This window comes from Fringilla coelebs, assembly GCF_963513975.1.
Source record: "Fringilla coelebs genome assembly, chromosome: 7".
NCBI lineage: Eukaryota > Metazoa > Chordata > Aves > Passeriformes > Fringillidae > Fringilla > Fringilla coelebs.
Genome location: NC_140035.1, coordinates 20,194,984 through 20,218,076, shown reverse-complemented (window position 1 = coordinate 20,218,076; position 23,093 = coordinate 20,194,984). Strand labels below are relative to the sequence as shown.

The following is a 23,093-nucleotide window of genomic DNA, read 5'->3' as shown; positions in this document are numbered from 1 at the left end:
AAGTATAAAAGTTACTGTAAAAGTTAAAATCGCATCCTCCCCTCGCGATGATTTATTCGGGGAGAAGGGGGGGAACGGGACGACGGACCGTCTGTGGTTTTGTTTAAATTGTGCGTCCAAGCAGTACACTCAGCAAGCTGAGTTTGTTTCTAGCACTCATAGTGGTAATTTAAATCAATAAATAAACCCACTGTCTTCCCCTTTTAACAGCAACAAAAAATATACAGATGGATAGTGAAAGGTACAGAAAATGTCGCGGGAAAGAAGCTCTGGTAAATCGTACAGCTTCCTTCCCCCTTGCAATTTAAGAGACGGTCAGATCGGGGTAGTAAATAAATGACCTACATTTCAACAGACACAGACAGACAGACAGGACAGAGGAGAGGGCTTCCCCGCCCCCCAGACATCTTTTTCTGATTGTCCCACAAAGCCGCGGCCGGCGCTCGCTCTGCTCCCAGGCTGTTGTGCGGTGCTCGGGGCCGCTCCGTCAGCTGTCAGCGGTGGGAACCGGCCCGCATCACATCTGTGCTCTCCTGCACCGAGCTACCGTGCAGCGTCCTAATGGCAGGATGGGCAAGAGACCTCCTGTTTGTTTGCTTGCTTGGGTTTCATTTGTGGGTTTGTTTTTTTTTTTAATTCTCTCTCTCTTTCCCCTCTTTTTTTTTCTTTCCTTTTATTGGACTTAGTTTCTTTCTTTTTTTCTTTTCTTTTTTTTTTTTTTTTTTTTTTTGTTTGTTTTGGGTTGGATTTTTTTTGTTGTTGTTGTTTTGTTTTGTTTTTTTTTTCCTGTAATAATTTTAATTCTTTTCGGGACCGATAGTGCTTGCATTAGGGGAAAACGTATACATAATCACATCAGTTGCGGCTGCTGCATAGCTTCTTGGTGGGCCGAAGGGTACCACGATGTGTAGCTGGGGATGTAGGTGCCCGGGGTCCCCGACGAGGCCTTACCAGAGGCGGAGGTGGTATTCCACACTGGAGGCACGGGTGGAGAGCTGCCCGAGAGAGCCCTGCCGTTGGTCAAGGCGCTGCTCTCCAGGGCGGCCCCTCCTTGCTTCATCAGCTTCTTGAATTTGGAGCGCTTGTTCTGAAACCAAATCTTCACCTGCAAAGGGGAACGGAGCAGGGTTCAGCATCCCTCGGTACGGTCCAGCATCCCTCCATCCCTCCCAGGGCACGACGGACCCCCGCACTCGGCGGCCCCCAGTTTCTCTCCCTCATTCCCCCCGCGACTGCTGTGTTATTTTGTGACGCCAAGCCACCCAGCAGGAGCCCCCTGGGCCCACTCCAGCGGGCTCTGCGGGGGCTGCCACAGCACCGGGAGCGCCCCGCGGCGGGACGGGTGTCGCCCCGGGCCCCGCTGCCCACGGCTGTGGTCCGTGCGCGTTACGCGTGTGGTCTCCCACGCAGACGGTGGGGACACAGGAGAGGGGCCGACTCAGTCGGAGCTGTACCTGGGTCTGGGTGAGTCCCAGAGATGCTGCGAGCTCGGCTCTTTCGGGGAGAGCCAGGTACTGAGTCTGCTGGAACCTCCTGTTCAAAGCCTGTAGCTGCAAACTGGAGTAAATAGTCCTGGGTTTGCGGATTTTTTTCCCTTTCCCATTAAAGCGAACTTCCCCTCCTTCTACCACAGTGCTTTTCTCCGATTCGGCCCCTACAAACAACAAACGACGCAGAATAAATAATAATAATAGCAGCAATAGCAATAATAGCAGTAACAGTAATAGCAGCAGCAGCAGCAGTAACAATAACAACAGCAACATCGACAATAACAATAATGAGAAGGAAGAAAAGTGAAGCTCGAGTAACGCTAACAAAGGCTCGGGCGATTATGGCAGCCCAGGCTTCTTCCCAGCGAAAGTTTGCTATTTTTACAGGCTGCAGTTTAGGTTTAATTACCCTTAATTGCATACATTGTTTATAGCGCTACGCAATAAATAATTACGAAGACTAATACGTGCACATCTGGGTTGGTTTCTTTTCCAGCCAAGCATTGTGTGCTCTGTGTATTGGTCCCCTGTGATTCTCAGCCTCTCTTGACTAATATTTTGTAATTTAATTTAATTTTTTCCCCCGATAGATTTTTTTTAATACAACACCCTCCCTCCAGCCTTGCCTTCCCTCCTCCCCTCCCCCCCTCCCCAAAGCCGAGTGCACCTACCTGTCTCCTCTAACCGGGTCTGAGTCAGGCTGGAGCTGTTGGGGTAGGACTGCACTGAACTGATGTAGGGGTTGGTCGAGTGGCTGCTGACCGAGTTCACATAGGGGTAGCCCAGCGGTCGGGAGAAGGACGAAGCTGTGCTGTACGAGCTGTCAGGCTGAGAGTGGCCCGCGGAGTGTAAACAGTGCATGGAATAGTGTCCGTGGGACATGGGAGAAGGAGACATTTGCTGGCTGGGCGGCCCAAACTCCATAAAGACAGCCTTCCCTGAGACGGGGCTATTTAGACTCTCTGGCATGGTAGTCATGGTCATTTCTTGTCGCTTGGTCTGTGTGTGTGTTCTCTCTTCAGCTTGCCTTTTTGGGGTCTGTTGTGTTTCTCAGGACAGGAAAGAACCCAATTTAAGCGAAACAGGGTTTTTCACTTTCCATTCATAAGAAAATGGAGTTTGTCTCTTTGAAAAGTCTAAGCATGATGCTGTAGATCTACACAAACTCGCCTAAAAGCTTTGACTCAGCCAAGTCTATGAATATTCATGAGACGGCGGAGCTGATTGGTCCGTCGTCTTGCATAATCGCTTTGGATTGGTCCGAGGCGCTCGGGGCTCGCCCGGACCCCGGTGAGCGCGGAGAGCCGGGCTGGCAGCGCCGCGCTTGCCCGAGCGCCGGCGGCGGCCGCACGCCCGCCCCGCTCCCGGCCGGCCCCGGCACGGAGCCGCCCGGGAACCCTCTCCCATCGCAGGCCGCCCGCTCCCGCCGCCGGCGACCGAGGGCGCCGATCCGGATTTTGGCGGAAGGCACCGCAGCCCCCTTCGCCCTTCTCCGCCCCTCGCCGCGAAGGCGGCGCGGAGGGAACAGCAGCCGTGCTCCGCCGGCCCCGGCGGGCTGCGGGAGTTCTTGCAGCTGCCCGCCCCGCTCCGGCAGACGGCGGCGGGACCCGCGGACAAAGCGAGCGGCCCCCGCCCGCCAGGCCCCGCGGGCGCGCAGGGGCTCTCGGCCCCGGCCCGAGGGTCCCAGCGCCATCCGCACCTCCAGATTGCGCCGCCCGGCTATTGTCGGTGTTGCTTTAAAGGGAAAAAAGGGATCCAAACAAAGTCCCCCTGAAAGGGCCCAACAGCGCATTTGAGCTTAAAATGATAACTTCCGCGTGCGTGAGCGGTAAATGAGGTGGGACTTAGGAGATCCTCCCCAGAAAGCCCACGATGAATCCCAAATTACTTTGCTAGATAATTAGAAAGTGTTGATAATTATTTCTTTCATAATTCTGCGGTGTGACTGTAACAGGAAAATGATCTTGTGAAAGTTCACACGTGCAGATGTATTAGTTACTGATTCATTTGATTAAATGCTAGTCTCAAGTGCTCTGATCCACAGCTGAAGGCGGCCCCATTAGCATAACACTGATGTTTAATTTTCATACGCATAATTAGCCATATATTTAACACTAATAGCAACATGCAGCCTTCCAGCATTAAACAGCCTGGGATTTGATCTGGCCTGGGCTGAACTTTCCCGGTTACACCTAGGCTGTCTAGGGTGCGCAGTTATCACTGCACTACATCTATGTAATCAAGCACATTTTGGCAAAGGGAGAACACCAATAAAAATGAACATTCAAAACAAATCGCAGCGTTGATGTCGTTAGAGGTACTAGCGCCGGCAGCGGGGCTTGGACACCCCCGGCAGAGCCCGCATGGTGTTCAGGCTCCTTCGGGCAGCGACGACCCTTGAAGCAGCCGGCCCCTGACAGTGCAAAGCTGGCACAACCGAGCCCCTCTGCTCCTTTTTTTTTTTTTTTTTCCTTTCTCCTTTCATTAGTAGCTCTGTCGGTTTTAATTGCCCGTTTCCTAACGACGCTTTTACCTCCTTCCCCCCCCCCCCCCCCCTTTTTTTTCTCATTTTTTTTTTCCCTCGCAATGCGCGAAGTTCATTCTCAGTAACTCTCCGAGGCTTGGCGCAGAAGGGGCAGTGACGGTGTTTCCGCACGCACACGGTGCCCCTCGCCAGCCAGTTCTGCCCTCCTGGCCATGGAAGTGACCACCCGAGGCGGGTCAATGAGTTTGACCGGGCAGGGAACAGGGCGCCCCGGCAGCTCCGGCACCTTCGCCGGCCTCAGCCTGACAACTGCAGAGAGGGGAGGCCGCTTCGCGTCCGGCGGGACTGCTGTCTCCTGCTCCGCTGGGCCGGACACAGGCAGTCCCGGAGCGAACCACAGCCCCTCCAACCCCGCCAAAACCCCGCGGACCGGTCGGTGAGGCTCTGCTCGCACCCGTCCCGCAGAGCAGGGCCCCCGCCTTTCCGTGGTCCCGGTCAGTGCGGCTTCGGCGGGCGCGGAGGGGCCGCGGCCACAGAATGTCCCGACCCCGCGGGAGAGACTGCCACGTCGGAACTCTCATCGTGCTGTCCCGGCAACACCTTCTGCATGATGGGCTTATGCGAGGCGCTGGCTGTCCCCGAACAGCCGAGCCATCTCTCCAGTCTCGTTCGTAATTAGGATTACAAAGGTGCGCAATCAATGCCTCCGCCTGGCCGCCAGCGCTCCGCAGCGGCCGGTAAAACTCTTAGTCCCACCAGAGTTACCGGCGGGACTTCGGGGCGCAGCGATTAGCAGGAGCTGCCGGCAGTCCCCCTACGACGGGCTGCGGGGGGTTCCCTGCTCCCGGTTGCTCCGTTCCCGCCTCATCCCACGCCGCGGTAAGCGCAGGACAGGAGGCAAAGGGCAGACGATGGTGAGAAACATGGCACCTGCGGTGCAATCCAGGGCCTCCCGACGCGGCAAAAATCCACGGGAGGTATCTCTGGTGCGCCTCCGAGACGCGCCGGACACCCTGCTGCCCCCAGTGCCCCTGAGAAGGGGCAGCGCGGCTGGGCGATGGAACGTAAGGGAACAAAATACATGCCCCTCCAGGCAATGCCGACTGTCCTTAGCACTGTTTAATCTCTGCGTATTTGTAAACTTGGCTGCATCATTTGTTTTGCAGGTTTTATGGCCTTCCAAGCTCCTCTCGGTGAGGATGAAGCTGAGTGGCTGCCCCGCGGTGTTAGCCGTATTCAGGGAGGGGGTCCCTGCTTTTTGAAAAGCTGCTGTTAGAAACTATTAGAGCTGAGAGCTTACTGTACTTGAATGAAAGCAAACAGCAGAGTAAAGCTGTAAGAAAGCAGCTCACTTCTGGCCAGGACCACTGAGGGAGCCAGTGCTGAGCCACTCTGGTTGCCTGAATGTGCAACTGGCCAGCCCTCAGCATGCGACCCCATCTGCCTGCAATGAGGGCCAAGTTATTTGTAGCAAACTGCACCACTGTTGCCGTGGGCCTGGGGAACTTCTGGAAGTCCTTTAATTATCTCCAAGGCTACCCCACATTTCACAGGCCCAGGTCCTGCTCTGGTAGTCTCCAAATATCAATGCCAGACTTGTTTGGTCCCACAGGGTGGTCAGCAACTGGCTAAATTGCAAATCGACCCCTGCACGCCTGGCAGGCCCAGGACAGGACTGCAGAGAGCACAGGGCCAAGTGAGACCAAAGCTCATGAGGTCCATCAGTTCCAAACTCTGTGCAGGAGTCAGGACTGATCTTCCAGACTGCAAATTCCTCTGCCTCCATAAAATGCTTAAACTGTAGAGTGCCTCTCCCTTAACTAACATGGGCACCACAGAGCAGTGATTACCCCAAACTGGCTAATTTTTCAAGCAGGGCAATTATTGATCCCCAGAGAGGCATGCTTTGCATCTCATTTTTAATCACTTTTTGTGCTGTGTAAAAAGAGGCAAGAAGCGGGGGATTGCCGCTGGGAATGATGCTGGGAAGAGTCTGCTCCCTCTGCCTGACACTCTCAGGAAACTTTTTTCCATCCTAGTAGAAGTTACAGCCTGGGAAACAGCACTGTGTTAATCACAACAAAGACAAATTGACTCCATACCTCAGCTATAAAGGGAAAATGCTATGTTTCTCTGTCCTCTCAACTGCTTAGACTGTATCATCTGATACCTATTTGCCCCACGTAGGATTTGGAAGAGAGGGGCGTCACTTTCTGCCCCTAACCCCAAATAACCCCAAACCCTTTGCCACTTGCAGACTGTGCTTGGCTGCTCCAAGGGTCACAAAAAACCCTAAAGATTTTTATTAAATACTCACCAGGTAATACACAGAAAGAACTATGTCCAGAGCCAACCCCTCAAATTGCTTTTTCTGTCCCCTGGAGTGACTTATGCAACAGTCATTCCCCTCAGAAATTACAGAAACCTCTTCTCTGTCCCGAGTGAAACTTGAAATCCCAGAAGTACAGCAAGTCTCTCCACTCCTTGCTTCATCTTTAGGCTTCTTCCACCACTTTAGTGAGGATTTCTGCTCCCTCTGAGGTAATCACCAGGGTATGTTCAAATTGTGCCGATCTGAAATTCACATTTAGCAGTTATGAGGGGGAAAATACATTCACCATGCCTGGAAACTCATCTGTTTGGGTTTTTGGGCTATCAGTGATGAGTTCCACATCTTAAGAAATACCAAAAAATAAAATCAGGCACCTTTTATTGTCTACAGAAATTGCAGTCCATTTGTCCTCCAGAATCTTAAATTCAGGGGATCCTTCCATTATTATTGGCTCTGCGGCAAGAAAAACAAAATATATTCTAAAGTTAGCTGCACTCCTGTGTGGATTGGGAAACAACCAAGAACAGGGGGGCATCTCAGCAGGTAGCTCCCCTTCCACACAGGTCCCATCTCCCTGGGCTGGCATTCTCTTGACACACTAAAATGTGAACTAAAAAGGAAGACAAAATAGCAAGGTAGGAAGTTGCCCATTCCTCTTTTGTAAAACCATGGAATTTTAATTAAGACCGTGTGGATAATAACCAAAGCACCAACCACATTTATAAACAATAGATAGTTTTAAATATTCCAATTTTTAAAACAGGCTTAAAATGTTCATTAAATCAGCAAAACAACAATTTTCTTATTTCCTTCTAATTGCCGTGCCATTTAGCCACACAGTGACAACGAAGGCTTTTCCCCCAGCAGTTCCCCACGACTGGAAGTGAGCACGATCAGCCTGCGGGGCGAGGCTCCGGCTGGTTACCGCCGCCGCAGTCCCCAAACCCAACAGCAGCTCGGGAAGGCAGCGAATGACTAAGTGCCACCAGGCTGCTCGGCTTCAAGGACACGATCGCATCCTTCTCACCCTCCTCAAATCAAGTGTGCTGACAGAGTCTTTGCCTTGCCAAAAATAGGAGTCAAATATTAGCAAAAATTATAATTAACATTTCATTCTTTAAATCTTGTAATTTTAAAATTAAATAATCCAACTAGTTTCTAATGCATTTTTAAAAATGATATTTTAATCTATTTCCTAAGAGGTCAATCTCACCGACGTCCTCCTGTCTGCAGGGTTATTTCTATATCCCAATAAAGAAATGTTACTGATCTGGGCTGCTCCGTGTGCGCTTTTTAACAGAAAACCATAGCAGAGAGTTACTAACCTATTGTGAACGCCATTCCCTCTTCCATTAACAAATCACTGTCATTGGCTACAAAAGAAAAAAAAAAAACCGCGTTTATGCATCTTGGGTCTCTCTTTTTTTTTTTTTTTTTATGAGAAGGCAACCAAGCCCTTTGTTTAAACCCCTTTTTAGCTCGCAGGTACTGTGCACCCGAGCCCGTTATGAGCCGGAGCATCAGTCAAAAGCGATTCCACCCCGGCCGCAGCGAGACCACCCCGACGGCGGCTCCGTCCAGGCCGGGAGTTTTAACGTTTTAACAGAGATTTTTCTTTGCCCCGTGACAAACTTTGCCGGCGTGGCTCGGGCGCGGGCGGGATGCGGAGGCACGGGACAGGGCGGCTGCCGCCCGCAGCGGGCGGGGGAGGCGGTCCGCGGCGCTCAGCTGCCCCGGCAACTGCGTTAACGAGCGACTCGTCCTCATAAATACCCACGCGACCCTCAGAAAACGAGGCCGGGGGATGCCCTCCAGCTTCCCAGCGATTTAATCTCCCCATCGGCAATCTCCCGCCCCGCCGGACCGGCAGCGTGCGTGGGGGTGGGTGTGTGTGTGTGGGGGGGCTCTGCTTGCTTTACCGCCCTCCCTTTCCCCCTCCCCGGAGCCCTCTCATCGCCCGGGCGGCGCGGCGCGGCGGAAGACGGGCCCGGCGGGCGGGGGCCACTTACCGTGGTGCCACACCTCGGGGTGCCCGTGAAAGTACGACCCGATGCCGTGCCCGACGAAGAAGGGGCAGACCTGGAAGCCACTTTGCCATGCCAGGGAGCTGCGGGGGCAAAGAGGACCTGTCAGGGTGCGTGCCCCCACCACCAGCCCCGCTAGACGGCCCCAGCCCCTGCTACCGCGTTGCCACCGACACTGGGTCACCACTTTGTCACCGTTCCGAAAGACAGTCATTGAAGGGAGCATGGCTGAGCCATTGTTAGGTTTCTGAATTAACATGCCTGCCAACAGAGGCTGGTAGTTCCCGTGCCAGCCCTACTAAGTAAAACAGTCTCCCTGCTCAACGGAGGGTAACCTTTTCCACAAGCACACTGAGAACTCATTTTAAGATGGCACAGCTGAAGTTGTCAAGCCGAGGTCCCAGCACAGTACCAAACCACAGCCTCTGCCGAATTCTCTGTCTGTGCAGAGGCTGCATACCCAGGGGCCTGCTCTGGGTTTCCTGCAGAAGAGGCTCCTGCTGCCAACAGGGGCAGGAGCCCTAAGAGCCCTACTACTTCGCTTTCATAATACTTCAAATATTTAGTATAAAAACCTATTGAAAGTTCAGCAAACAGATGTATGCTAAATAACAATGTATTTCTAATGAATCTATTGCCACAGAGGCAAAACCAAATCATAACAATTTCAGTTTTGCCTGAGAGATCTCACCTGCCTTTCACGGCCTGTCTCAGGGAGAAGCATCTCTGAGAACTGCCTGCAGGACCATGGCTGAACACTGATCCCTACCCATGGTAGGAAAGCAAATTCCTATCCCAGTTCCCCAAAACGAGAGGACCTGGAGATATATGGGCCACCCCATGTCTGCAGGCTTCACTTTCAGGGTCTCCCTACGTTCAAGCAGTGGTGGAGGCAGTGGTGGACACAGTGATTTGAGGCAGCTCAACCAAGAGGCCTCCCTGCATCCAAACCAGAAAAATGCAGAGATTCTCAAAGATTTGGAGATGGATTAGAAGTGACAAGAAAGTTACCCTTGTCCCTGAGTATCATCCCCATCCTATTTCTAAAATCGAATGGGAGCAAGACAGGCACGCACTTAGCCTGAAGAGATTTTGCCTGTAACATTAAAAGCTTAATTTGCTTCTTTGAATGAAGGTAGGCACTTCAGGATTGTCTGTATTTATGTCTTAGGAAATGTTCTCTCCCAGATTCACTACAGGTGGAAAGCTGGAAAAGTTAGAAAACTCAACTAAAGGTAAAGCTGTTGCAGAAATTAAAGCCTGTTAATCCCCATGGGGTAGCTTTTATTCAGGTGCAAAGTGGCCTCAGCTTGCTGTACAAAGTAATCACCTTTGCACACCAGGCTCCACAGACTCTGCAGTGCTGGCTCCAGTGCCCATGGGTCATCGTCCCAGAATTTAATGCCACTCAATTGAGGGACATGCTGCTCCACCACAGTTAAACAGCAATGAGAGAGTAGAGTTGGTTAATGCTGCAGTGCTCAGACCTTAGAACATTTTTTAACAGGATTCGTATATTACCTTCTACCTTTTTATTGCTCTGATAAAAAGATTCATCACATTTCTTCATTAACTCTGGAGAAGAATAGAAATTTCAGGTTTAGGTACCCCCAAACTCCAAAGTACGGACAAAGAGGATTACCGATAACGCTAGAAATTGGGGCTTCATTGGTTTGCACTCAAAGTCCAGGCTTTATAAATAATTTATATATACATAAACTTTATACATCAATTATTTTGAAAAAAAAATCACGTAGGATTATGCAATAAGAAGTCCTACTAGAGATGGAAAATACTTTCTCCCCTGCCTTTCTATCATGTTCCCCATATCCGGGTCAGAGACTTGGCCTGCTGGCTGTGATGCTGCTGAAGGTCAAACAAGAAGTACAGGGAACAGTGTTGTGTTAGAAAGCCAGATTCCTCAGAAACATACACAAAATCCAAGATCTCCAGTGACCAAGCCCAGAGCAATGCAGACGATGATTCCCATATGAGTGAAGTGATTCTCGGAAGAGAGATGGGAGAAGCCATCCATGTAACATGTGATAAGGTTTTCTTTCATCTTCTTCTGCCAGTCTTTTAGCAAAATCATAAACAATCACACTAACTGTTCAGCTTTGCTGATGTCCTTACATGGCACCCATATAAGGACACTGGCACTGACAGAACATTTTTTGTATTACTACTGCATTTTTTCTTCCAGAAAAATCCATGTTCTGTAGCAAAACAGAAATAGTTTCTCTCTGTGCATCTATTCTTCCGAGAACCATGGCTACATACTTTCCAGTGAGCAGGGGAAGCTGCAGCCTCGGCATTCAGCTGCTGCCAAGGAGGGTGGCAGTAGCAGCAGGAGCTGTGTGTTGGGCACCAAGTGCACAAGCACCAGGGCACACAGGAGGCAGTGTTACAACAGTATCCCATCCTCATGCAGTCAAAGAAATGGTTCATATGCATCTCAACAGTGAATTCTACCACTTTCTTCCCGAACAGCTTTGAAAACAACTCTGTTCTCATCAGTACTTCAGTGGTTACTGTCTGTGATACAAAGAGGGGATCCCGGAGCTCACAGGGCTTTGACATCTACTGACAAACAGCGTGCCCCTCCTTTTTCCCTCTTGTTTACAAACACAGCCTTGGTATTCTCTACATAAAATGTAACGTGGTCAACAGAACTGAAGTAACACACAGAAAATAAACTGCAGGTATGAAATTCACCGTTTTCAATCTGGTTTTAGTATTTGCATGCGCTTCAGGTGTTTCTCTCCACAACCACTAGCTTTACTTTGGAGTATTTAATAAATCCTAGTGAACTCTTACATCCTTGTGGAGTTACAGTAAAATACTCAACTTTCGTAACAAAACAAAGCTGCTAATTCTAGCCACAACTTGCAAAGGTAATCCTGTAAATGTACACGTTGGCTGTAACTTTGAGACAGCTCTGAGAAGAGTGAATTGAACCAGTGGTCTTAGCTAGCCTCTCTGATCTCCAGGATTCCCAGGCTGTGGAATCTGATTAAAAAATCAAGATCCCAGAGAGCGGAGCATTTTTGTGCACATTTGCCATTCCTTGCTGACAGCAGCTCAACATTTTGGTCTCTCTGTCTCACTGCCCAGCTCAGGACCTGTCAGTGGTGGCCTTTCTCTGCAGCTTTCCCATAAGACAGTCTTACAAGACTGCAGCCCCAGCTTCATCAGATGCTTCTTGCAGACAGGCACCATAAGCTTAGACAGCTGGAGGAGCCCTGACTGCAAGTGGGAAAGCAGTGAAGGCAGGAGGCAGAGGTTGGCATGGCTGAGCTGGCTGCCTGGCATCTGGTGTGGGAAAGGATGTGCCAGTCTGCCAGCTCCCCTTGGATGGGGTACATCCCAGAGCAAATGCTGGGACAGCAGAGGTACACCTCACAAGACAGCATCAAGAGAAAAAAAAAGGTTCTTGAGAATAATCACCGTTAAAAATACCCATTGACAACATTTATTATCACACATATTGATCTTTGTTGCATATTTGAGCAGAAGTGAATTGGGCAGGATTAAAAGCATAATTATTTAGTGAGCCCAGTACTTGATTTTATGTTTTGCTGCCATGTGTTCTAGCCCAGTGGCTGAGGAGTCAAGAGTAGCTGCAGTGCTGCTTTTCTGTAGCTGATGGCAAAGCCAGGCCAAGTGTCTGGCATTGGCATGGATCAGCAGTGACCCAGCTGGTAAAGGAACATCACTGAGGGCCAAGCTATTCTCCTGAAGCCATTGTCAGAGCCTGTCATATGGTGGTGTCATGCTTCAGAGAGTGGAGACAGGAGAGATAGGTGTCAGTTGCCATCTGAGCATCCTCTTCCCATGTTGCCAGACAACAGCTAATTCTCTGAAAAGAGGGATAAGTGTGGAGACATGCTTTGCTGTCCTGACAGCAGCCTAACAGGGAAATTGCCACAAAGGAGGAACAGGCAGGACTGACTCTCTAGAAAGCTTTCCCCTATACTCAAGCTTCCCCTCAAAGGAGCTCTTGGGTGATAAATCCCTCGTGTTAAGCTGAAAAGCACGTTGAAAGAATTTCCTTAGGGAGCTGTCCTGTGCAGATACCCTCTAGGTGCACCTAGAGGAGCATTTTCCTTTTTTTACCAAATTTTGTCACTTCTTCCTCAGGGTAGGTCTGGTCTAGTATTTTTAGCACTCACTGAAGAAAAAAAAAGTGCAACAATTCCATTTCCAGCATTGATAGCTACTGCTTCTGTGGTGGCACAAGGGAAGAAAGAATTTGACTGATTGGACAAGACGGCACAGACTGCTTTGCTGCCAAGGATAAGCATCCTGGTGAACTGATCCTCAGTCAGGGATGCTTCTCCCACAGTGCCAGCTTCTCTTACCAGGGATGAAACCTTATCCAAAACAGTCTTGCAGAGCAGCATGACATGAATGGCCAAAGTTGTTAAACAAATTTGTCTTACAATTCTTGGCAGTGAATATACTTGAGAAACACTGAAACTGGTAACAGTCCCATGACAATTGTGTTCTTATGTAGGGATCTGATTTTTATTTTTATTTAGAAGTAATCATGTTTGTCTTAGCTATATTAGTAGCAAAATGGCCACTGAATTGCATACTTTTTTTTTTTAAGTATTGAATCCAAGTTCATCCTAAACTATATTTATTTGTGATAAAAACCCTATTTTGAATAATACCATAGTATTTAATTTGAGAAATTACAAAATTCTACAGGTAAAATATTCAAGTAGGTTTTTTTTCTGAAATAGTAATCCTAGACTGAGGGAATGCACAAGTTCAGGGATTCCCTATAATGACAATAAATGTTGAGGTATAATTAGTAATATTTTTGAAAGCCAACAATTGTTTTTTGAAAGAAAGGTACATTTTAGTTTCGAACTGGAACACAAATTACTGTATTTTTCTTACAATAGTGCTGAACTTTTATTTGAGGTTCTCTGTTTCTGAAAGCAGACATGATGGATTGAAATAAAAGATAATTTATTGCAATGCTTACTTTCAAGTGCAGAGAGAAGCAGTGTAATTGTAATTTACAGTAGCTGTCAAGGAAAATCTATCACAGATGACATTAAAATGACTTATTTTGCCTGAGCCACTTATTGTTTAAATGTGCATAATCTGATAGAAACAGATTTTTTTAAAATCTGCTTTATATTGTTCTAAATTAATATCAAAACACATACTTACTAGTTAAACATTTTAAACCATCTATTAATACTTTCATCACTATTATTTTTTGTAGGAGTTGAAATTTGGTTTATTTAACGACATCACTTTTAAGTTCTTTAGCTCTCTACACTCATAACACTTTCATGCACTTAGACTCACCGTCTGAAAAGCAGATTTCAAACGAGATACATTTTTGTCTGAAAATGTCAGAAATGGTAGAAGAAATGGACCATAGAGACCAACCCCATTTACACTGGAACCGACCAATAGTTTTGATATGCCTTCCAGTAGAAAGAGGTTAGCAAAGACCCAAATTTTTCTAAGCAAAGTAACTCATGAATCCAAGCAATCTTTTTATTTGCAACTTGTAGCCGATGGAAGAATGAACTGCTATCATGGAAATACTCAGTGTCAGCTATTGAGCTTCCATGACAAAGACTATGCTGGAATATTGACTGCAAACTTACTCCAAGATATAATTATTCTGAAACCTACTGTAGAAAGGAAATATTCTCATTATTTGTGCATAAGATGCATTCTGGATATGACTGGAGCACCTTTACAGAAAAACTGATGAAAGAAACCTAGACACGTTTCCATTCTGATGGACCTAAATGTTTTCAGCTTGTAGGTGCTTGTTCTCAGGCATTTATAATATCTAACTCTTGTGAAACTTGAGATTTTTATATGTATATATATGTATTATATGTCTGTCTGTAAGCAAATGTCAAATGACAAATAACCTAAAACTCACAGCTTCACCAAGCCAAGCTGAGCTTTCAGCAGAGGGAGTGTTAAAGTAGTTCTAAATAAATCAGCAGATTTAAATAGTCAACATGATAAAATCTTGAGAAATAAAGTTAATGACCTGCTATTTCATATGCAGTTTTGAATAGCTACTAGCTTCAATTAATCTGCTTTGCAAAGGGGACACTGACTATATATTTACATTTTGCAAGGAAACTGACCTCTGGAACAACACAGCAAAAATCCAATGTCACATTCAACTCTGTTATTTTTCTTCTTTTTTCTTCTTCTTCCTTTTTTTTTTTTTTTTTTTTCAAAAAACAGCTAGAATTAATGTAGTGAATCTGTAATGAAATGCATTATCCTGCATGGAGATTTATCAGATTTTCCAACTGAATGCCATGCTTTGCTAGCACTAGCTGGAGTTCACCTGCGTGTTGGTGTGGCGTGTGGCTCTTTTTTGTAAAGAGTTAAGTTGAACACAAAAAAAGGGAACAAAGGTCAGCACCCAGCCGCCACTTGAATGTGAGATTTTTCTTTTTATTCCCCTTGATGTATACTAGGCTCTGTGTTATTAGTCTTAATGATGGAAAATTGTAGTGTTGATACAAATCTTTTTTTCAAAGTAGTAGGCGGGAGCTCCATTTGTTAGTAAGTTTTTTTGTGACTAAAAGCCATGGACAGTACATTTATGTAGCAGTAAAAGGCCTAGATGCTCTTTCCATAGCAGAGCTAATTATTCCTACTGTGACCTTACTGATCTACCCTGTTCCTAGTACATCTCATCTGCACGCCTGTTCCTCTGTGTAGATGGTGTCAGAGAATATGAAAAACCCTATAATGAAACCATTTTCATGATGGAGAAAGGCTACTGGAGTTGCACTTGCTACAAAGAGGCTCAATTATATGAGTAATTGTGATAATTTTCTACATTCATAGCCTTCAATGGGGAAAAAAGAATGAGAGCCACAAAAGAAAATTACTTTAACAAGAAAGTACAGAGAGTAAAAATGGAAGAAGAGACAAAAAAGGGGGAAAAAATAACCAGAAAAAAAAGTTTAAAAAATAGATCTGGAGGGAGGAATAGCAAGACAGGGAGAACAACAGAAATGCTCAAAAAGCCTATGTGCAGCTGTGTTGCACAATTAAATTGAATTTTTTTTCTGCAGTTGATGAATGTGACTACTGCAAATGTGCCTCTGTAGTTAGCTATCATTTGTTGTTCCGTGACAGGAAAAGGATAATTACCTCTCAGAGAGAATCAAAGGCTGACATGCCCTTTAGACACAGCCATGAATGCAGAGCTCGATAGAATGCTTGAATAAGAATCCAGTGTTCTGTGCCCCCTTCTACTCAAGAATAAATTTTGTTAAAATGCAAGAGCACCACCAGTAAATTTGTTGAACCCTAGGTGTTCAAAAATATGAGGTGCATCTATCGACTCATCCCATTTGCAAAAATAAAACTACATTTTGAATTCACTTCTATTATATTCATGGACAGTAAGATAGTGAGATATGCATTAAATTTCTTTTCCCAGTAGGGGTCTGATTCAACATTTCCTATGAAAGAACAGAAAGACACTATCCTTTTTCTCCAGGCTAGTTAGCCTATAATTTAAAACTGTCAAAAACACAATTTTATACAAAGTCTTCAATAAAAGCTTCTCAGATATAACCCAAAGAGGTTTTACTAAAGTTTGATTCAGACTCTGTTACAATATTTTTAAAGCTATAAATACATCTAACTGATATTTTGCCGTTCTCTTTTTTTCTTAAAGTATTTGAAGATTTACAAAGGAAAAAAAAGGCAGCATCCTTTCAAGGTGACTAAGCCTTGCAGCTTTTAAGTAATCAGAATGAATTCAATAGCTTGTTGGGACCATTAGCAGTCCGAAGAAGTATTGCTTAATGAAATGTATATGATATATGTCTATTTCTTTCTTTTGGCAAACATTTTAAAATAATCCATAGGTACCTTCAAAAAACGAAGACGCATTTTTATTTAAAACCATCAGCAGAAGAGTCATGACTGCATTTATGTGAAGGCTAGAAGAGATGCAAAATAGGGAAAAAATCTCTGAATGTCAGCTCTTTTTTCCCTATGACGTTAGCAGGCACTGCTCTTTGTAAGATCAGAAGCTCCCGAGTTAAATATTTTCGTAGTTTTTAAACAAAGAGCTTATTTATGTTGACTAATTCCTTTGTAACATTCAATGAAAACAATGGTTTCTAACTGTCTTACACCGTTAGACAGATGTGGTGTAGTGTCACACACAAATAAAAAATAAACAAAAGCCCACTGCAAATTACATCTGTTAATTTAAATCTACTTTATGAATATCTTTGTCTTTTTCTACAGTTATCTTTGCTGACCCTAGTGTAATTCACTTAAAAAAAATACCTCTTATCCAAGGAACAACATTATAGCTTGGCAGTTCACATACTGATATCAGACTGAAATGATGGTTTTGAATCATAAAACATGTCATCAGCTTTATACCAAACCACCAATAACCTTTGTCCCATTTGCCAGCCCTCCTTTTACTTGTCAATATAAGGCTTACCTGATTGTGTTTCCAATTACAGAGAAGGGAGCCCCTGGTCTGCAAGCTGCAATTGCTTCATCTCTACATTTCCTGGCAACCTCCACTAACTTTTCACCAGATTTATCCACATTGCCCACCAAAAAGGTTTCAGAAGTGTCACCATGGTAGCCATTGTAATACACCTAAACATATACAGAAATGCAAAAGACATTTTCTCATTTTGCATCCAGAAAAAAAATCACTGTCTTAATTAAATCTATTCTTTCTAGGAACAAGCTATATATTGCAACAGATAGACAGGTAAGTTGTATTTGCAAGACTGGAAAAGCAAAACATTGCAGAGGAAAAAAAAAAAAGCTTGAAAGACTGCAAGGTGCCTAAGGGTTGCCAGTGTTGCCAATTAAAAATTCAAGAAAAGCAGAAGCTGTGCATCAGTGCCCAGCAGTGCACCAGGCAGTGACACTGCTCAGCCACAGGACATGAGGATAACTGGGTTGCTTGTGAGAAGATGGCTGGGGGCCGTGGATGGGCTGAGGTGGGCCGTGGGGGCTGTTGGGTCCCACCCATGCTGGCCTCTGCCCCTGCAGCCAGGGACCTGCTTGCTCCCCAGAGGGGCAGGGCCTGGGGGAACCTGTTGGTGGCTGGCAGGGAGGTGAACATCTGCAGGCAGCAGCCCCCGTTGGAGCTCTGAGGTGAGAGCCATGCCCTGCTACCAACAGCCAGAGTGACCCCCAGGACCAAATCCACTGTCAGCTGTTGCAGGTTTTCTTTAATCTCATTTTTAAGCTACAATATGGCATTAACATTGGATTTTACTTCTGATTTCCAGAGATGAATTTTGAGAGAATGTCTACTGCTGTGACACTGAAATATTTCATGTTCTGAAAATGGAACATATTGTTGAATTAATTATATAATGTTTTTTTCTTTTCTTTTTGAAAATTCATAGGTTTTAAATGTTATACCTCCTGAAATTCTCAGTTGATCACAAGAAATCCTGGCTATACACTATGGAGCTCTGCAACACACCATTAAAATGGGGTTTGCAGCTCTGCACATGACAGGCAGGCCCATAATTGTAAGACCAAGCCATATTTCCCTACAAAAAGACAAATTATAATGGTGCACAGTTTTGATCTTCTAAAACGTTTTTTCTCCCCCAAACAGTGGGCAACTATCCTTCTACAACTAATTACTCACCGAGCTCGAACCACTGAACTTTTGCCACTGGCAAGCCATTTGTGAAAGACAGACTCACATTCTTTTTGGTTGATTCCAAACTAAAAAAAAAACCCATAACCCCCAAAACCCCATGCTACAGACAGTTTATCTCAAGGCCAGGTTTGTCTTCAAGCTGAGATATAAAGAAAATGCAGGCATTAGGAGCAAGGGGTATTTTAAGGAAAGGTGAGTGTCAGCAAGGGCCTAACTGTGTTGCCACTGCTCTGGCAAAAAGCAGCTGCAATCCTCTGCTCTACACCTTCCTCTGCCAGTTCAGACTGCCACAAAATAATTTTTTATTTTTTTATTTAATGCTCATTGGGCAGGTTTTAAAGCACATAGTTCATATTTAGACTAAACTAGTTTGTTTTTAGCTCTAGCAAGGAAAACACACAAACCCCCAACATTAAGCATCGTCATCCTTGAAAAGCAAACACAGATTTAAAACATAGGAGAGTTAAAAAAAACCAAACCCACAAACAACAACAACAACAACAAAACCCAACAACAAACCAATAATAATATTTACTGCAGCCCATCAGCTGCAATTACATATTTCTGATGTTAATAAACTACAACCACAGCAAATGCAACATACTATTTCCTTAAATTCAGTGAAAGAACCAAGTTGTAAGAAACATTAACCTGGTAACAATAGGCTGAAAATTGCACTATGCTGAGGATCCAGTAATGGATAACACTATTGTCTCTATCCTAAAACACATTTTCAAGTCCACATGTTTCAAGCCTATAAAATTTGTATTTCATCTATGAAATGCTACCATCTTAATTGTGCTAAAATGGATTTTTTTGTTCAGATAATCTGTACATAGTGCTAGGTATTTACACTTAACATCCTGAGTATTATTTAATTACTTTATAGAACCTGTACACAATTATAAACAATTTGTTGTGCAATATTGACTTTGATTTTTATTCTGTCCAGCTGTGAAACATCCTAGCTTTGCTCATTAAAAATAAGCTGAGATCAGTTAATAATGCTGAGAAGTAGTATTTTTTCCTCAGCTGTTTTGAACTAAGCAATTATCACACAGAGCACAGTTCAGTTTTAAATGATAAAAAAAAATCTTACAAAGATAGTCAGCATTTCCCATCCTTGCAGGAATCTTTACATTCACAGAAATGTCAAGATTTATTTTCTTTTATGAGACTAAATTAAAAGCAGATAAATATATGTCTGCAAAAAGGCCAGTAACATTTAGTCAGACATTTGTAAAGCAGAGTGGACAAGATATACACACTATTTTAAATATTTCATTTAGTTTATCATGAAAAGTATCTGTGGTATGAGTCTATACTTTTTTTAAATCTAAGGTATCATTATTATCCTGACAGACTGAACAAGAAGTAAAATGAACCTTAAGGAGGTACAAAGACATGAGATTTAAATACTCAGTTGTTGCAAACTGATTTAGTTTAATAAACTCAGCAAAGTGACACCAGTTCACCAAAGTTAAAATTAAGGCCAAAAATAAAGTTTAAAAATGCTAGATTGCACTGTGTAAACCTGATAGTCAGAATTCTATGATTAGCAAGTATGGAGATGGGAAAGAATTTAAAAAAGATCAAAACCCCAAGCCAAACCAAATCCAGTTCTGGATCACATGTGAGTATATAATGGGAAAAAGGTCGTTGACCCTAATTTTAATAGAAAAAATATTTTAGAAAGCTTGAATCTCATGCTCAGAGGTAGGTCTGCTGAAGATTTCTTCACTCTGCCAGTATGAACATAGTATCAAGTTACTAATAGATTCTTTAATGCTCTAAAACCCTTGTTTTTAGGAGATTCTACTCCCTTGTATGTGACATATTATTGCAAAATAATGGAGGGATTAAAAAAAAATCTGTGTTCATACTAGAAATAAACAGCACTTCAGAAAAATATAAACACGCACAGCAAAAAGAAAAAAAACTTCTGCAAGACACAATTTTTTTTTTTCATAAATGAAATGAGAATTAGGTTTCCAGTTCCTGTGCTTTCTTGCTCCTAGGAAAACCCAGCCTATGTTTACTTAAATAGCTATAATTGATGATTCCCTGGAAATATTAAGTCACAGTTATATCACACTATTTCTGTTTCTGCTCAAAAGGTTCAGGGCTTATACACCAGAAATGGAACACAACACTACCTTCGGGGATTTTAATAAATGTAGGGAACACTGCTAGCAAAAGAGTTGCTGTCCAAATAGACTGACATACCCAGGCCAATGCAGCCTCTAATGACAGAGTAAGATAATGTCAGGCCCCACTCAAAATCAGCAGGAAGAGGAAGATCAATCTTGGCAGAGTGAAGGAAAAATGCTGGCTTTCTTCATGTTAGCTCATCTCATACATATCTATCTTCAGCTGCTGCCCAGTACTGTGGTGCTCTGCATTAACTACACAGTGGATCAATAACAATTACACCTTCTCAAAAACATGACACATAGCAGGATTGGGTTGACATTTCACTTAGGCCAACATTGATCTCAGTGCATCTGATTCCAGTCCTAAATTCAAGTCAGGCCTGAGTCTAGCTGGAATAAACACACAGTTAAAAACAAAAAAGGAAACCAGCTGCTTGTGCCTTGGCTCAGAAGTAAACAGCACATCCATCTGTGCATCCCCCATCTCCAATCCACTATTCTTCCTGTTGCTACTAGTGACTCTAAAGTTGATCAAAGACTATTTTTTTATATGAATTACTCACTGTGACATCAATGTTGATAATATCTCCATCCTGAAGAGGTCGACTGAAACATAAACAGAAAAAAAAAATAATGGTGACAGACAGTTCCCAACAAAGGGAATATAAGAATAAACACCTAATGACACATACATAAAAAATCAAGGGGTAGATATTTTGTGATGGAGGAAGGCAGAAGCAAACAGAATAACCATTTTTAATGTTCAGCTCTGACTATTTAGAGAACAAGTGTAGCTGAATATAAAATAATGAGAAACAACTACCAGAAAAACATATCAACACCTGAAAAATCTACCATTATATTTATTCTTTTTCTCTCACTAGGGTTCATATTTTACTTTGTGAGTAGCTGAATGTATTGAGAATATAAAAAAAATCCCGTATAAATTCAAATATATTTATTCCCTAGCCTACACTTATTTTGCTGGATGAACAAAAAATCAGACCATACTGTTTTTTTTCCCCTCACACACACTAAACTCAAAATGCAATATGGTATTTTTCTTTAAGTGTCTGGAAAACCAGGATAATATATTTTTTTCGTATTTCACATATATTTCTGTAACAGCTATAAGCATCACAGGGTAACATGTTCTGCATCTACAACACATTTAAAGTACGACATTTAGTTAAGCTGAAGTATATTCAATATTAAATACAATTTATTAATTCCAGTTTAACATTTTAATTTCCAGTTGTAAAATGTAAATTATTGAGGAAATACCTGTCAGGAATACCATGACATACCACGTTGTTTACAGAAGTACAAACAGATTTTGGAAAACCTCCATAGCCCAGAGGTGATGGATAGGCATTCTGTCTGATTATTTCATGATGAACAATGGAATCTATTTCTTCAGTTGTCATGCCAACCTAAAATATCAAACATAACATCCTGTTAAAAAAGCAAAGACAGTTTCTCATATTTACTGAATGTGATTGCAGCCAAGCTTCAATGAAATATTGGGTGTTTCAAATATGCTGCTTTGATACAAGACTATACTGTCTGATATACTTTATTGATATATGGGCTTTTTTTTTTCTGAAAAATCCTCTGAAAAAGAGATTTTAAATAAAGCATGCAGTAGAAATAAGCACTCAAAGATTCCTAGAAAACCTAAAATCCTGTCTACTTCCTTTCCGTTTTTTCCATATCTACTTTCTCAAAGACACCAATTTCCCATGTCATCGTTTCAGTAGCTGCTATAGAAATGTCTTGTTTCAATGCTTTCAGTCCCTTAAAACACAACATTACTTTCCCCTTTTATTTGTAAAAGAAAGGATATTAAGTCTTGTAATTGCCCAGTATATTCATCATAATATATTTAAGCATTTTAAGAAATTGTTTTCCAGGTATTCCTAAATTTTATAAAACATTGAAATATTTAGATGCAAATTTTAAGGATATTTTACTTAAAGTTGCCATGGCCTGGATGATCATAATGAATTTACAAGTACTGACTCATCGTTTTTAGAAATCTTAATTTTTATGCTTGATATTTTTTAGATTCATCTTTTCCACAAGATTTTACTTATTAAAAAACCCCTCTCATAAATCAGTCAGCCATTTTCTGGGTATCCATGGAGTGCAAAGTGCACATGCTTAAAATAATACTATTCTTGCTTTTCTTTTGGATCAACTGTCTCTGGAGTGGTTAGAGCTGAAATTTGGTAGGGAAACCTCTCTAATTGAGGGTTTTGAGGGTTCCTCTGTAAATTGATTTTGCTTTGAATGAGTTCCGAGCCTTTGAAAATCATACTTTGTACAGATACAAGCATCATTCTTAGCACACTGAAGGAAATGTCACAGTGGCTGTGATTTTGAAGTAACATGTGGAATACAGGTAGGCTTTGGTGCAGGAGGCAGTTACATATTGAAATACTGCGTGGCCATGCACAGCCAATACAGAAGAGTGCACTTGTGTACTGTACTGTGCTGAGGATAAAACCAGGTCTGTTTACTCAGCTGAATTTTGCTCAGCACAGAAATGTTGCTGGGCAGGTGAGGAGCAATGAACGTGGTTCAAGACCAGGATTTAGGATTAGTGCACATCATCCCTGTTTTGCAGCCTCAGCCTTGGCAGTTCTCTGGATTGGATAGGGCAGCTGTTGGCTCTAGATAAATACAGGTTGCTCCTGCCCCTGCTCAAACATCTTCATCTTTAGATACAAACTGAACTGCTATGTACCTGACTGGCTGCTGTCTACTGCTTCTCTGCTCAAGCAATTTGACGTGGTTTTTGGATTCTCAGCAGACAGATCTCTGGTCTCTGCACGGCTTACACTCTGTGCCAAGTTCTGCTTTTAACAACATGTGCTTTGCTTTTAAAGATACTTTTGCTAGCTGGGCAGGTTAGGGGTGGCACCTGC

General features: G+C 43.7%; 2 protein-coding genes across 2 annotated transcripts in view; both read right to left on the bottom strand.

The window, feature by feature from the left end:
- Window positions 1–251: 251 nt before the first annotated feature.
- On the bottom strand, window positions 252–2,474 carry DLX1 (distal-less homeobox 1; the record flags this gene model as incomplete). The annotated part of the gene is made up of 3 exons (XM_084209132.1): window positions 252–1,105; window positions 1,455–1,654; window positions 2,162–2,474. 3 exons carry the CDS (start codon window positions 2,472–2,474, stop codon window positions 851–853), a joined length of 768 nt encoding a protein of 255 aa, XP_084065258.1. The 3' UTR covers window positions 252–850.
- A 3,770-nt stretch (window positions 2,475–6,244) lies between these two features.
- The window catches only part of METAP1D (methionyl aminopeptidase type 1D, mitochondrial), a 43,511-nt gene continuing 26,662 nt past the window's right edge, over window positions 6,245–23,093 (bottom strand). The window contains exons 4-10 of the mRNA XM_084209166.1: window positions 21,448–21,596; window positions 20,727–20,769; window positions 16,814–16,977; window positions 8,317–8,414; window positions 7,633–7,680; window positions 6,682–6,760; window positions 6,245–6,549 (exon numbers count right to left, since the gene is read on the bottom strand). Coding sequence (XP_084065292.1) covers window positions 6,471–6,549; window positions 6,682–6,760; window positions 7,633–7,680; window positions 8,317–8,414; window positions 16,814–16,977; window positions 20,727–20,769; window positions 21,448–21,596 — 660 coding nt within the window. The 3' untranslated portion in view covers window positions 6,245–6,470. The remainder of the gene's footprint in view (window positions 6,550–6,681; window positions 6,761–7,632; window positions 7,681–8,316; window positions 8,415–16,813; window positions 16,978–20,726; window positions 20,770–21,447; window positions 21,597–23,093) is intronic.